The sequence below is a fragment of the Xiphias gladius genome, chromosome 20, assembly GCF_016859285.1.
Source record: "Xiphias gladius isolate SHS-SW01 ecotype Sanya breed wild chromosome 20, ASM1685928v1, whole genome shotgun sequence".
NCBI lineage: Eukaryota > Metazoa > Chordata > Actinopteri > Istiophoriformes > Xiphiidae > Xiphias > Xiphias gladius.
The window spans coordinates 10,822,319-10,836,435 of NC_053419.1; the positions used below are offsets into that span (position 1 = coordinate 10,822,319).

Genomic DNA, 14,117 nt, shown 5'->3' on the forward strand with positions numbered 1-14,117 from the left:
AATTTGGGAGAAAGTTATTAAAACTGCTTTTATCAACACTGTAAATCCACCCGATGCTGTTGTGCAGCAAGGAGTGATGATTCGTGCAGTCATATCCACAGCTGCCAACTCCTGAGGTCCAGGGCATCAGACTATCTGAGCTTCTTTAAGCTGTTTATGCAACACAGCTCCTAGAATGTAAGTGTAGCTGTGGTCACCTCAGAGACACAGAAGGGAGGATGGCGAAAGAGAAACAAATGAGACATGAGTTATCATATGCAAGCTTCCACCATTGATAAAATACCTGTAATTCTTTGGGGACCCTGTCAAATTATACAAAACAAGGATCACTTTCTCTTTCCCATCTTTCGCTTACTCTCTGTGGAGTTATTTTGTGCAGCAGCACAGAATCCAAATATTGGCAGGCACATCTAACACGTTACTGTCAGAGTGACATTTCGTTGAATGATGACATCAGACTTAAATCACATTCAATAGTGATTATACATAATTAAATCCCACTGATTCATAACAGACTTAGCCTTTAATCCACACCATTCACTGTGCTTTACTGTGAATGATTCTTTGCCATTTTTAAAGGCTTTCAAAACAATGACTGAATTAAACGGAATCAAAACTATAACAAACGTATCTATTTGTTCTTTATTAATAGGATCTTATAGGAAATACACATCACATATTGGTTTAAAAATAAGAGGTTGTTACATAAAAAAAGGCATCATCATTTTTCATCCACACATGAAAAATCTTACAGCTGAATATGTATTGCTCTGAGTCAAGAGACCAAGATTAGAAATTTTTACAAATTGTAGAACCAGGGCCCCAGGAGAAGCCTGAAGCCCAAGGTTACTTTGTTAAAAAATTCAGAAACAATGTCCACATCAAACTCTACACAGACTATATTTGCATAGCATGCATTTGATTTGAATAAGTATCCGGTGAAGACTGCAGTGACAGATTGCTCAAAATAACTTGATAAATGTTGCATATTCTCTGACAAATTGCACAGACTCTTCAGGTATTCTCCGGAGGAATCCTAGAAAAAAAGTACAAAAGGCTGGAAAAAAATAGAATTACTTACAAGAAATAATCCCTCCCGTACTGCATTTACCCTGACAACTAGCAATATCTGGGACCATTTCTACAGGGGCAACGGACTTGTACAAAAGTAAAATGAGATGAAAATTCATTTGAATTAGAAATGCAGAAGTAAGTAATAGAATAGATATATGTATATTTACAGGACTTGAGCTCTAAAGCACATCTTCAAATAGAAGAAAACTTGCACACAATATCTCTTATGTTGGTCTTCATGAATGCACCATTAAATACTGTATTTACAGGCTTTCACTGTGCACAGTTGGTATAAAATGTGTTTTTGCGTAATCTCAATGAATACAAAGTGATTTATCTTTTATCAAAAAAAGGAAAGCCAGCTTCTTTTCTTTTAGAGATTCTTCTTCAGAACATACTGTGTATCTACACTTTTTTTTTTCTCTCTCCCTCACTCTCACACACACATACTCATTAACACACATACGCATACACATGCATGCACCCAAACAAACTCACTGAGGCTCTCCTAGTGGTTTGACTACAGGCCATGGCATATCAGGTAAAGGTGCCTGAGGCTCAGCAGGGGCCTGGTGCTGCTGCGTCTGCTGGTTGGCCCAGTTTAAGTCCACACCGTTCTTCTTCAGCGCAGCCAAGTGCTTGATGTCCAGCGTTGTGAAGGTGGTGAACTGGACCTGGTTCCTCTTACTGGTGGGGGAATGAAGCGGCTCGCTGCGCTGTGGCCTGGCCAACAACGTGGCTGAGCGGTTCACCATGGGGTCAAGTGCCTTTCCCTGAAACTGCTGCTGCTGGGAGCTGGTCCTGCTGCGCCCCAGGGTGGCAGTTCTTTCGGGGACAGCGGGGGCGCTCACAGTGGGCAGGGTGCTCTCCAGGCTACGGTGGCCAATGGAGTCTATGGAGTGACGGGATTCCAGGGTGCGATGGGCCTCACGTTTTAGCGTAGACACTTGTGCAGGGCCACCTGGGGCAGGAGTGCCGTTATTATTGCTCCCCAGCCACACCCAGTCATGCTTGTGGTCCTTCGGGTCCCTGCTGGGGGCTGGGCCGGCCTGTATGGGTGTCTTGTGATCACGGAAACAAAGATTATACGAAGCACAATTGAGTAAAAAAGCCAAGATAGCTACACAAGAGACACCCACCAAGGCATACATGCCAATTTCCAAGTCTGACATGGCTCTGAAAGTCCGAATGAGGTCACTCTCGATTACTTTTGGAGTTTTAGGTTTAGGGGGCTCCTTCTTGGGTGTCAACTCTGCTTTAGTAATGTCTTTGTTAGGGGGTGAATTGGGGTTGTCGAGCATGTTTCCATAGCTTCTCTCCTGCCCTTCACCATTAATGACAACACCCACTTTTGTTGCTATAGGTTTGGCAGTGCTCAGTGGTGTATCTAAGCTCAGCGTGCTCATAGTTGTAGCGGCAGTTGTGGGAATGACAGTATATGCGGTACCTCTTGTAGCTCTGGTTGTGGTTCCAATCCACACGACATGTGGCTGCGCATATCTTGTAGAAAACGTGGTTGAAGTGGTTGTTTCTGTCGGGGTGGACTCTTGCTGGTCAGGTACTTTGCTTCTTAACAACCATTTATCCATATCTGTTACAGCACGCTGTGATGTCACCGTTGTTTTAAGCTCTCCTATCACTTCTGATGCACCACCAGCATAATCTTTATTTCCGTCAGTGCCAACCCCACTACCTCCACCTCCACCTCCCCCTCCTCCTGCTGTGGCTCTGCTGCTACTCTGGAAGTTGATTCTGAGGAGCCCTGTGCCCACTGCCAATTTGCTCTTCCTCTTGGACTTCTGGCATTCCTCACAGATCCTCAGCTCCACCCTCACTAGCGCCCCCTGGCCTTCACTTTCACCTTGTGCTACCACAAACGTGGACAGCGGGGTGCGGCGTACTGTGGCCAGCCCCTCATCTGGGGTAGAAACTGTAAGAGAGTAGACGCTGCGGTCAAACAGCTCCAGTGGGGCGACTGCGCCGTCACTGAACTGGACCCAGCAGCTGACCACCGCTTCCTGAGAGAAAGAAAGAAAGAAAGAAAGACAATATTAACTTTACAATACAGAGTTTATATGCAGCAAAGCAGGTCAGAACACGTGTAGCAAATCAATACGCCCGCCCCAAGCTATATTTTCATCATCATTAATAACACTAAATTGCCTATGCTAATCTCTTTATGATTACACTCAGTAGGGTGCTACTGCACCATAAATTACAGTACTATTAAGTCATACTATGAAATATAATTTCAGAGCGGATAAAGATGGTTAATAAAAGTCCTTTAAACTAGAATAAAAATCAATACAGCGATAAGGGTCATGTTAAGAGCAGAATTAGCCAATCCAATCACATTAATATACAATGACCTATTTCCTGCTGCTAATGTGAGCCACTGGGTCGCCAAAGACGTAACCCATATTTTGGGTTTGAATACATTATGAATCGCCCTGAGCAGAACATTAACAGCTTGCCATCACAGACACAATTGGCTGGTCATCTGCGCTGGCATGGTTCTAACAGTTTTGTTATTGACAGGGGCAGACCAGCCACAGTGACAGTGTACTGTAGTTAAAGTGAGCTCTCGTTCCAACAGCCATGGACATGCCTAATTGTTGCCCCATGCCTGGTTTAAAATGGGCAAGCTGCCATGGCTAAATGTGTGAGTGAGCTTTTTAAAATGATCATCTGTGCACCCTGTCTGCCTTTTCTGTTCTCTCACACAGCATGGTAACCACAGATGATGGTTGGGACTGTGAAAACAACAAGTTCACAGAGCCAGAGAGAAAACACAAATATTATTACACCCCCAAGGTCATTGTTGTGTAAATGAGCTCTGTTGCGGCAATTCTTATAATTAAAATCCTCTCCCAAGAAGTCCATTGTATCTCTGTTGCAAAATTAACATTTACAATATGTTAATGACACACAATTGTATCTGTTTTGAATTCTGTTGTTTGTGGTGGTGCATATATTGCTTCTGATCCCTGCACAGGAACAACTGAACCTCACTTGAGTGAACATGAAAGTGGAATAGTGTGCTTATTTCTTCACAGAATTTTTTTTTGTTCTGCTTTTGTGCTTATGGTCCTTGAAATGTGGGATTTTGTGGTTTAAGTAGTTGAAAGCCATTTTGGTGCAAGAGACATAAAGCTTGTACTGCTTTTTCATTTGGATGTTTCACTCTATAACAAGTAATATTGCCGTTTGATGCCAAATTTCCCCAGCAGATCTAAAGAACATTTATGGGCCACCAAACAGAATCACAGTAAGAACTGTTAAGGTAGATATAGTCAATACCATCATATAGAGAGCGACCAAGTTTCTCTTAGTCCAAATATGAGAAGATAGTTTTTTCCTAAAGGTAATCTGACTTGTGAGCCATGACTCCTTTTTGGACCTTACAAGGATAAATTGCATATTTTACGTATTACTCAAACAGAGATCAGTACCTTCTTCCGTCTCCAACTATAAGATGCTAAAAATTTCCCCCCTTCTTCTCCCCAAGATGTTTTTTTTTTTCCACTTTCAGCCAGACTATGATTAAGTGCTAAATCGGAAATTTAAACACTAAAAGCAATACTCAAGTCTAATGTATAAGTTGCGATTTGCATAAGGGCAAATCAAAGAGTAGCAACACAAATCATTTTTTCTAATCTGCTAACAGCGCAAGAAGGATGCTGGTTTAAAAACGTGGGTCTATGGGGATGCTGATGTTATTTATGCTGTTGCCTTATTAGCCTATACATGCATCTGTGAGTGTTTCCAAGGTGGTGTGCGTGATAAAAGGAAGAAAGCTGTCATAGCCAGGGGCTGTCTTGTTAAATGCTCACACTTTTAAAGAACAATAACCAAGGAATGCTTTAAGACTTTTACACAAAGGCAAAAGCATGGCTGCAGTAGTAGGATTTCACTACAAGAGGGAAATAGCTTACTTAAAAAGTCAATACATACCTACACAGAATACATACAGAGAAACACAGATTGTGCACTCTCACCTTTGATATTTAATCGCAGCCTATAGCAATCTGAATTCAGTATTTATGTTAGTACTCTTAGGTAAGCTCTCTGATGAAACCGTGTCTATGGGTTGACACCGACAGGTGCTGTCATGGGAGTCACAAAGAGTGTAGGCTTCGTTTAGTGTCGTTTTTTCCATCAAAGTGCTAAAATGAGTGTGTTTAAATTTAAGATAAACTTTATGACATGTTTTGATTTTACCCTCTTTCCCATGTATGTGTAGTGTGGCTCTGCATCTCTCGACTATTCTATTTTGTCTCTTTAGAAACACTATTCAGATCAAGAGACACTAAACATTTATAAACATACACTGAAATTCTTATTTTTTATTACATACTTTATTCATTGCTTTTGTTTATTTCTTGCCCCATGTGATTTTAACATTCTGTTGAATGGTCCTTCAAGTGACATGGTGAGGCTAAAAATGAGTAACGATAAAACTAACAGGCATAAAACGAGACGAGCTCCACCTCAAACTGCGGAGCTGCGCCCCACACTTTTATGCTTTGTGTATAGTAATTTCTCAGTTACTTACCTGTTTGAGCTGTGTGATCATTTCCCGTGTGGTTGCCGTGGAAACGATGGCCCTGGTGCTCTCTGGGCTGAGCTGCAGAGACAGAGAGAGTCCAGATATCAACTGCACCCCGAGCTCTGTCACACTCACTTTATCATCCAGCACCCTGATGCTCCTCTCAGCCAGGACCGATGACGTCAGAGGGGACAGCACCTGCAACAAGTACAACCTCATTCAAACTGCAGGTGGATATACAGTATGTGTATATAGCATGCACTGCTACTGCTAAAACCACACGTACACATACACCTCATGACTGACCTGTACTGTAGTAGTGCCCACAGCCCGTCCCTGAAGCACCACCCCATCCTGTACTCTGGCTACATCAGGGTCTGCCACTTTTAGAGAATAGCGCACAAGATTGGTCACATCCACCTGTCAATCAAAGAGAGAAAAACATTAACTTTTAATCAAGTGCTAGCATGTCAGCCTCAGTTAGAGCTGTTAATTGTCTTTACCTGCCAATCAGGACCCAGAAAGTATTCAACAGGCTCTGTCCCAGTATATAGGTCAGGCAGCACCTCACTGCCACCCTGAGCCACAAAGGGTGTGACCACCCTGAGTGTAGAGTGCTGGTACTGCAGCATGCAGCCCCTGCCTTTCCTCATCTCCTCCTCTTCCTCACTGTCCCATGTAGACCTAAAACAGTCAGAGTTCAAAATATCAAAGCAATATTTTAGGAAACAAGCTTTTTTCACATTCTTAATATATATAGATAGATAGATGACAAGAACTTTAATGCCTTTATGCTAAATATGAAGCTGTACTAAGCAGGCAGTTAGCCTATCTTAGCATATAAACTGAAAACGGGGAAACAGCGAGCCTGGTTCTGTCCAAAGGTTAAAAAAAACAAACAAATCTGCATTCCAGCACCTCCAAAGCTCACTGGTTAACACATTATATCTTGTCTGTTTAATTTGTACAAAAAACAAAGTTTAAAGTTTTGGTGTTACTGGGAGTTATTAGCCAAGTTATTTCTTGGCCAGGCATACTGAGTTCAACAAATAGTCTATCATATAATCCCTGCTTTTTAACCTATGGACAGTGCCAGGCTAGTTGTTTCCCCCCTGACTCCAGGCTTTGTGCTAAGCTAAGCTAACCGCCTACTGGCTATAGCTTCATATTTAACCTACAGGCATGAAAGTGGCATTGATCTTCTTCAAGAGAGTGAATCATTGTGTTTCCCAAAATGTATAACCAAATTATAAATAATATGGTATTTCTTGCATTGTACTGCACAATTATTTACAGATATGCAGCCTTTTTTTTGGTATAAATTCTGTGTGATGTGAATTTTAAGAACTTGTTGTAAAATAGCTCACCTGGGTGATGAGCTACTGAAGGGGTTGCAGTAGCTCTAAATTATTTCTTTAACCAAGCTTCTACCAAATGACTGAATTATTTAAAATGTACTGGAACTCATTCATGAAGGTTCAGTTGATCTTACCGTATTTAAATTGCAAACACTGACACATTGGCACTGCCGAATTATGTACTTAATCTGTGATCTGAACACCTAAATGTAGTTTCCTGCTGGCCTGCAGAGAGACTCTGAAGAGCAGTACTGGAGACCAGCGGTATGATTGCTGCTGCTGTAGAGGCACAACACATGCTGACTGACCTTTCCTTCTAAATGAATTTAAGTTAAATTAACCATGATCCTACGGCTGACTGGTTTGTTTGTGGGTGATAGATGTTAAACTGTGAGCCACCCTCAAACCCCTCGGCAATGATCATGTAATTATCATAAGCACAGCTGGTCTGCCGCGCACTGCACCACAAGTGGGCTTGGAGGGTTGGAGGATATGCCTTCATACTGCAGACAGAAAACTCCTGTCTAGAACTACAATCCAAATGCAAATCATTATTATATCGCCTATGGTCAGAGCTTAACATGTGATGGAGATGCTGCTTGAATTAAATCAGTGTGACTCAACATCAGACGGCAAACAAACTATTTCTTCAGTCCTTTTATTGTACCAGTTTTCCACCTTCAGAGAATAAACTGTACTTATTTTAAGTTTTGTACATTTACCTTTGAAGTATTTAGTTTTTTAATTCACAGCAATTATAGCATCTCTGAATTTTTGTATTTTTTCAGTATCTGGCTTACTGAACTTGAAAACAGTTGAACACAAAAGTTTGAAGTTTTTATGATGATTCTCGTTGCCATGTTTACTCAACTACCTTATTAGTTCTTTGATGAACCTTGAGCTATCATACCTTTTGTTGGTTTCCCAGACAACTGAACTCAGTCACTGAATATAGCATTATTAATTGTGTTAATTAAACTGTGGTGTTAAGTGCTGGACGTGTTTATTTCAATCTCTTTTTAAACCACCAGAGATAATAAAACTGAAAAATTTACTGAAAATTATTGTTCTCTACAACTTAATGATACACAAAAAAAAAAAAAAAAAAAATGCGAGGGTGGCGAGAGTGAGGATATTTCTGATCCACCCTGTTTTTAGTGGGCATTTTTTAAGCTCGAGCCCAAAGTCTAACATCAGTACTTGCTGCTGCTGCCACATATACAGTGTTCACATATATAAAAAAATAAATTGGGTTCTTTTTTCATCATGAGTTGAGAAAAGCCATTACAATCACACACCATAGAATTTTCTGACCTAGTATCTATTTGTGTCTGGAGTATTGAATGTTCTGGGAAATGAAAGTCCATTAGAGTTTTTACCCTGGAGAAAACTAAAAGCCCATCAGCTGGCCATCATCATTAGTATTGAGTGAAATTCTACTAACCTTTATCTTCAGGGCAACTGTGTTGCCTCTACAGTGTCCCACCCACTAACGCACCAAACAATGACTGACTGCATATACAGTATACAGAGGGATATTAGAAACACACCTCTCAACTCACAATTCTCACATTAAAATCTTTTAAGCAGAGATGTGTGACTTTAGACTTGACGTGACAATAATGTCAGCAAAATGCAAATATTTAGTTCAAAAAAATCACAGATGGAGGCGCAACGATTTCCTTCGGCATTTGAGGCTTATTAAAGAACAGTAAATGGAGGCCAGCATTAATGTTTTTTTTTTGGCCAGTTAAAGCTAAACACATGTTAGCTATGAGAGAATTGAACAGTTAACTTTGCAAACAGGAAATCAATAAGCCCTCATCACAGTCAGTGTAGTTACAAAATCTTTGCATTCAAGACTTGGAAGCTCTGATTTTGTCTTTTAAAATCAATATCAGCCACGGCTGATGTTAGCTATCTGTCATTAACAGGTGGCAAGAAGTAAAGTTAGCCTAACATTGCTGCTGTTCCATAATGACTTGTTTATAACTTGAAACAACAAGTTTGGGACTTGGGACTTGACTCAGGGCTTCACAGCCAATACTTGAGACCTACAAAACAATACCTTTGTACCACCTTTGCTTTTATCTTTATGCTTTGAACGAGGTTTGAAAACAAGTTCCCTAGTGCTCACTCTACATGGAACAACAGCATATCTTATAGTAGCATATGACTTATAAATCCTAATTAACAGCTGGGACCTTACCTCCTGTTGCCGGTAGTAACAGGGACCCTCCAGCCTTTGATCTGGCTGAGCTCGGGGTCGGCCACATCAATGAGCAAGGGCAACTTGGGCATCCATACACTCATCTCCAGCTGGGCACTCAAGAAACCGTAGGTAAAGTTGAGCATCACCCTGTCCTTTCCTCTTGTCTCTCTCCCATTTACATACACATAGTCACAGCCCTCTGACACCTGGACAAGACAGACAGGAAAAAAAGAGAAAGATGAGAGGTGAATGAGAGTGTCAAGGGTGATGTCCTGGCTTTGAATCTGGCCCGAAAACTAGTAGTGACAAGATCAATAGTCAGATGGCATCCCTTTCTCTCTGTCTGTCTATCACTCAATAAATGTCTTGATTTTGGGAGAGAATGTAATTTTAAAAAGTTTAGAATTTCTGGACTAGAACCGGGGCTGAACTTTCATCAAGAGATTAGGATTACACTTTCTCCAGACCTACACATACTAACTTTTCCATGTAAAGCCCCATGGAAAATGAGTAAGAAAGTTTTAGTTAGAAACTGACAAAGAGAGGAGAGAGGGAAAAGAGCCAGCAATACAAATAAGCTAAAACCACACAGACAGAGACATTTTATTCATTTCATACAACTTCCAAAGTCTGGCCAGGGAATTGCACCGTGTTTCTGCTCATGTCATGCAAATTCACAACTGTGGTCTCTATGAAACTGTTACCGAATATAAATTAGCTTTGCCTCATAACCGTTCCTGCAGTGCTGTACTGTAGATGGGACCATTGCGGTCCTCACCAGAGCAATGAGTTGAGACATAGCAGTTGGTATGTTTTATTTAAGATTGAAGGCCTATCTCCATTGCCACCTCACTTATCCTAACAAACCAGCGGCTCCACAGAAGTAATTGGAGAGCACTAGACTGGAGAATAGAGTGTAGCACTGGAGGGAGGTGAAAAGGGGGAGGCAGAAAAAGTGAGGAAAAAGCAGAGGGAGGAATGACTTCCGAGGTAAGTCAACTTGAACTCCTGTGGAAACGTTGAGGGAGTCCAGTCTCTGAAGTCCTTTTCCCTTAATGCTCACTGGTCCCAACTAAAAATCTCTGATTTCTTGTGCAGCTCTCCACTGTAACTAAGTATAGTGTAAGATCAGTGGACCCCTGAAAAATAAGATCTATAAGCACTTAAATCATGTTTTTTTCCTGCTATGTATGGAGAAATGCTGATTAAAAAAAATTAAAAAATTAAAGAAAATTAAAAGTCATTCATTTTTACTTTACTTTTTATACTACCTAGTGAATTACTAGTCTTTGATGGCCAGTCTATGCATATGTGCTGTTGTGTAAAGTAATGCAAAATAAAGAATGGTCTGGCGATTGAATTTAGGGCCTAGAATGAGAATGTTGTATCTTTAAAGATACTATACTATCGGTGGTTTTATATGTTTTAGCCCATCAAGTATACCACATCACCACTACCCATTTTACAAACCATGGTGATGTGTTTTCGAAAACAGTTGTATCTACCATTCCAAGCTTCTGTTGTTTTCCATTTATTTCTGGTTGATATGAAAATATATTGATAGACTCCTGAAACCTGCTTGGATTGTGTGATCCATCATAGAGAACATCATTTCTGTGTAAGTTTTTGTTACATTAGTATAAGAAAACACAGTGCAGACTTTTCAAATCAATCTGAAGTAAAATGTCAAAGTAATGCAGGTTTGATAATCACAGCAATTTAGTCATTTAATTCTTTATTTAAACAAGTAATCTCATTCAAAGATAAAGATCTGTTTTCACAAGAGACCTGTGCACAAAAAAACATATAAAGTATGAGCACGGAGAAAACACATAGAAGTTCACAAGAAACATATAATATACATACATAGAACAGTGGTTACATTTCAACAAAAACAATTACATGTAGTATTCACAATGCCCGATTATAATGTTTTAAAATCCTACAAAGAAATCACAGGTGTTAATTTCAAAACTAATTCAATTTGTGATGTGTATAGTATGGAGAACCAGTTTTTCCAATTTGTGTCTGAATATGTTTTATATGTGCATTACTCAACTAAAGCAACTAAATCGTCAGAGGACGTACTGTATTATAAATGATTAGCAAATATCTAAAGTATACATGATTTGTAGTTAGAGCTTCACTAATCCATATTTTATATTAAAATATAAAAATAATATGTGAAATATTTGAAAGTGACAAACCCACGGAGAGTTTGCAGCCCCCTCGTCTATGGAGCTTTTTAGTGTCTTTTAGCTCATCGTTTTGGTTTGTTTCAGCAGCTGTCTTCAGCAAAAATCTTAGCTGGTCGCTAACTGATAAAGTTAGCTTCAGGTGGCAAGAAACAAAACTCTGTCTGTTGGATAGTTAAACAGGCAACTGTCTGCTTTTTTTTCCCGCGTAACAACTATACAAGTTGATAATATGTCAATATGTCCCTCAGGATCAATAAAAATCAGTAATTCATGCTGTAGACCTCAAACTTGTAACCACGCTTTACTTTACTTGCTCTTTCAACAAACATAACCAAACTCAAGTTAGCATGTTGGAGTTCCTCAGGGATCAGTGTTGGGCCCTATACTCTGTGTTGTCTATATAAATGATAGGCATCAGATTGTACCACACTTGGCCAATCTATTTGTGGAGGAGACACAAATATTTAGAATAATTATTAAGGACACTGATTAAGCACATCTTCAAAAAGATCTCTGTAGCATGAATAATTGGTGTGATCGCTGGTTACTGAAATTAAATCCAGAAAAATATAAAAATTTAAACACTTGGAAATCAAATGATAGCATAGTTCATTATTGTGTTGGAGAATTGGTGGTTCAGGAAGTGGAAGAGCAAAAAGGATATATGCTTAGTGGTATATATAGTGATAATTCACTTGATTTCCACGTGTACAGTTCAGAAAAAATAAAAAGGCAAACTCTATGCTGGTAATATGAAGAACTTTTCAAAATTTAAGAAAGGATATATTTCTACCATTATTTAAATCCTTGGTGAGATCTCATCTTGAATTATGTCAAGTACGGTGTGGAGTCCTTACGAATTAAAATATACAGTAAAATTGAGAAGGTTCAGAGAAGAGCTACTAAACCAATTCCAGGTCTGAAAGTGCTGTCATCTCAGGAGAGGTTAAGAAAATTACAGTTACCTACTTTAGTATACAGGAGACGGAGAGGGGACCTGATTTAGGTCTATAAGCTTGTTCTCAGAATATATGATATCACAGCCAAACCTGTCTTCAACTTTTGGAATAATAGGTATGATTTAGGAGGGAACTCCTTGAAATTATTCCCACTAACGTGTTTCTCTGAAAAGAGAAAAAAACTTCTTGACACTGCATGCTGTAAAGGCATGGAATGAGCTTCCAGACGATGTAGTGGCTGCTTTAGTTAATTCTTTTAAAAACAGATTGGGTGAATTCTGGTCAAGAGGATTTATATCCTGTACCAGAATATTTTCGATAAACATCACTAAATCTAAGAGTTAGTGTACTATATGTGCATCAATTTAGACTGTGGCAGTTATAGTATAAAAGATAAAGTCTGTGGTTTCAAGCTTTAACTTCATCTTGTCTGTGGCATTGGTCTAAGAGGGGTCATGGACAGAGGGAAGTGTTAGGTGTCCATTCAGAGACACAGTAATAACTGGATTACGTTCCTCTATTGATACAGAAATACATTACAAACAGTGTCTGCTCTTTGGCTCTTTTTCTCACTCACTTAAGCTTACACACAGCCTCACACTTGCAAAGCCAGCGGCTGCTGCGTTGTCTGACGTAAAATAATATAATTCCATTTCTCTCTGCTCCTAATGTCGTAATAACATGGATCCATTACAGAAAAGTCAAATTACTGTGCTTATGGACTGACTGGTGGGATCATGAGCTCAGTTTCTAATGCCATATGGAAGGGGCTGATTTTATCCACAATGCTTTGACACACACACACAGAGAGAGAGAGAGACACAGAGAGAGAGAGAGAGAGAGAAAGACTATAGCTGGACCTGTTGAGCATGATGGCACAGTGACAATTATTGTCTTGGAGTCATATACCAGAATCAATCTTGTATTTTAATGCCTCTAAATTCAGTTTAATTACCGTTAAACATTCAGCAAATTTGCTTTGTATGCTAATTAGGCTTGGATGTTATATTGAATTAATACTGGTATTAAATATGGAAGTAACAACTGCTGAAATAGGTTTTTTTTATATAAAAGTTATGGTCTCATTTGTTTAAAATGCATTCACGGGATTATTATTATTATTATTATTATTATTATCATTATCCATACTTTAGAGCTTGAATACACAGTGAATGCTCTATAATCAAGCTGCCCAGTTTCACATTATTTAAGATTAACTTGCGGTGTGGCACTAATGCACTAAAGAGAAACTCTATTGAAAAGAGAGTTACATAGCTGGCATAAAAGGAAGGGACTGTTTGTTTTTCAGTGTACATGATTAATTTATCACATGCTCAAATAAAATAAAAAAAAGATTTATATCTATGGTTTACACATAGTTTGGAATTTGAGCAGCATGGGAATTAATGAAGTGACTATTTCAATCCAGGATGGTTGGGCCTGTGGTTGTAATTGCTTACCTTGAGTACATCCTCCTCTGTAGACCTACAGCTGGTGTAATTGGTTACATCACTGACTGAGCCATCAGCCTCCACAGCCAGAGTTTTCACAGGGACTGAGACCATTTTACCTGTCAGCACTGCAGTGTTCAAGATATCAGTGTTCTGCACAGGGAGAAGGATAAATACACAGCAAGTTAGTGATTAGGGTTGGTACAGTTTCTCAAGTTTATTTACTACAATGTACAATAAAAGGGAGGTTCACTAGAAAAAGATAAACTTGTGGATGCTTCTCATTTTTGTGAAACGAGTTTATTAAACATCCTGT

At 39.4% G+C, this 14,117-nt stretch overlaps 1 protein-coding gene across 2 annotated transcripts in view; it reads right to left on the reverse strand.

The window, feature by feature from the left end:
* Nucleotides 1-656: 656 nt before the first annotated feature.
* The window catches only part of si:dkey-1d7.3 (transmembrane protein 132C), a 30,614-nt gene continuing 17,153 nt past the window's right edge, over nucleotides 657-14,117 (reverse strand). For both annotated transcript variants that reach the window (XM_040158333.1, XM_040158334.1), the window contains exons 6-12: nucleotides 13,811-13,954; nucleotides 9,191-9,399; nucleotides 6,127-6,307; nucleotides 5,930-6,043; nucleotides 5,630-5,821; nucleotides 1,573-3,092; nucleotides 657-1,036 (exon numbers count right to left, since the gene is read on the reverse strand). In XM_040158333.1, the coding sequence (XP_040014267.1) occupies nucleotides 1,015-1,036; nucleotides 1,573-3,092; nucleotides 5,630-5,821; nucleotides 5,930-6,043; nucleotides 6,127-6,307; nucleotides 9,191-9,399; nucleotides 13,811-13,954 (2,382 nt within the window). In that variant the 3' untranslated portion in view covers nucleotides 657-1,014. The remainder of the gene's footprint in view (nucleotides 1,037-1,572; nucleotides 3,093-5,629; nucleotides 5,822-5,929; nucleotides 6,044-6,126; nucleotides 6,308-9,190; nucleotides 9,400-13,810; nucleotides 13,955-14,117) is intronic.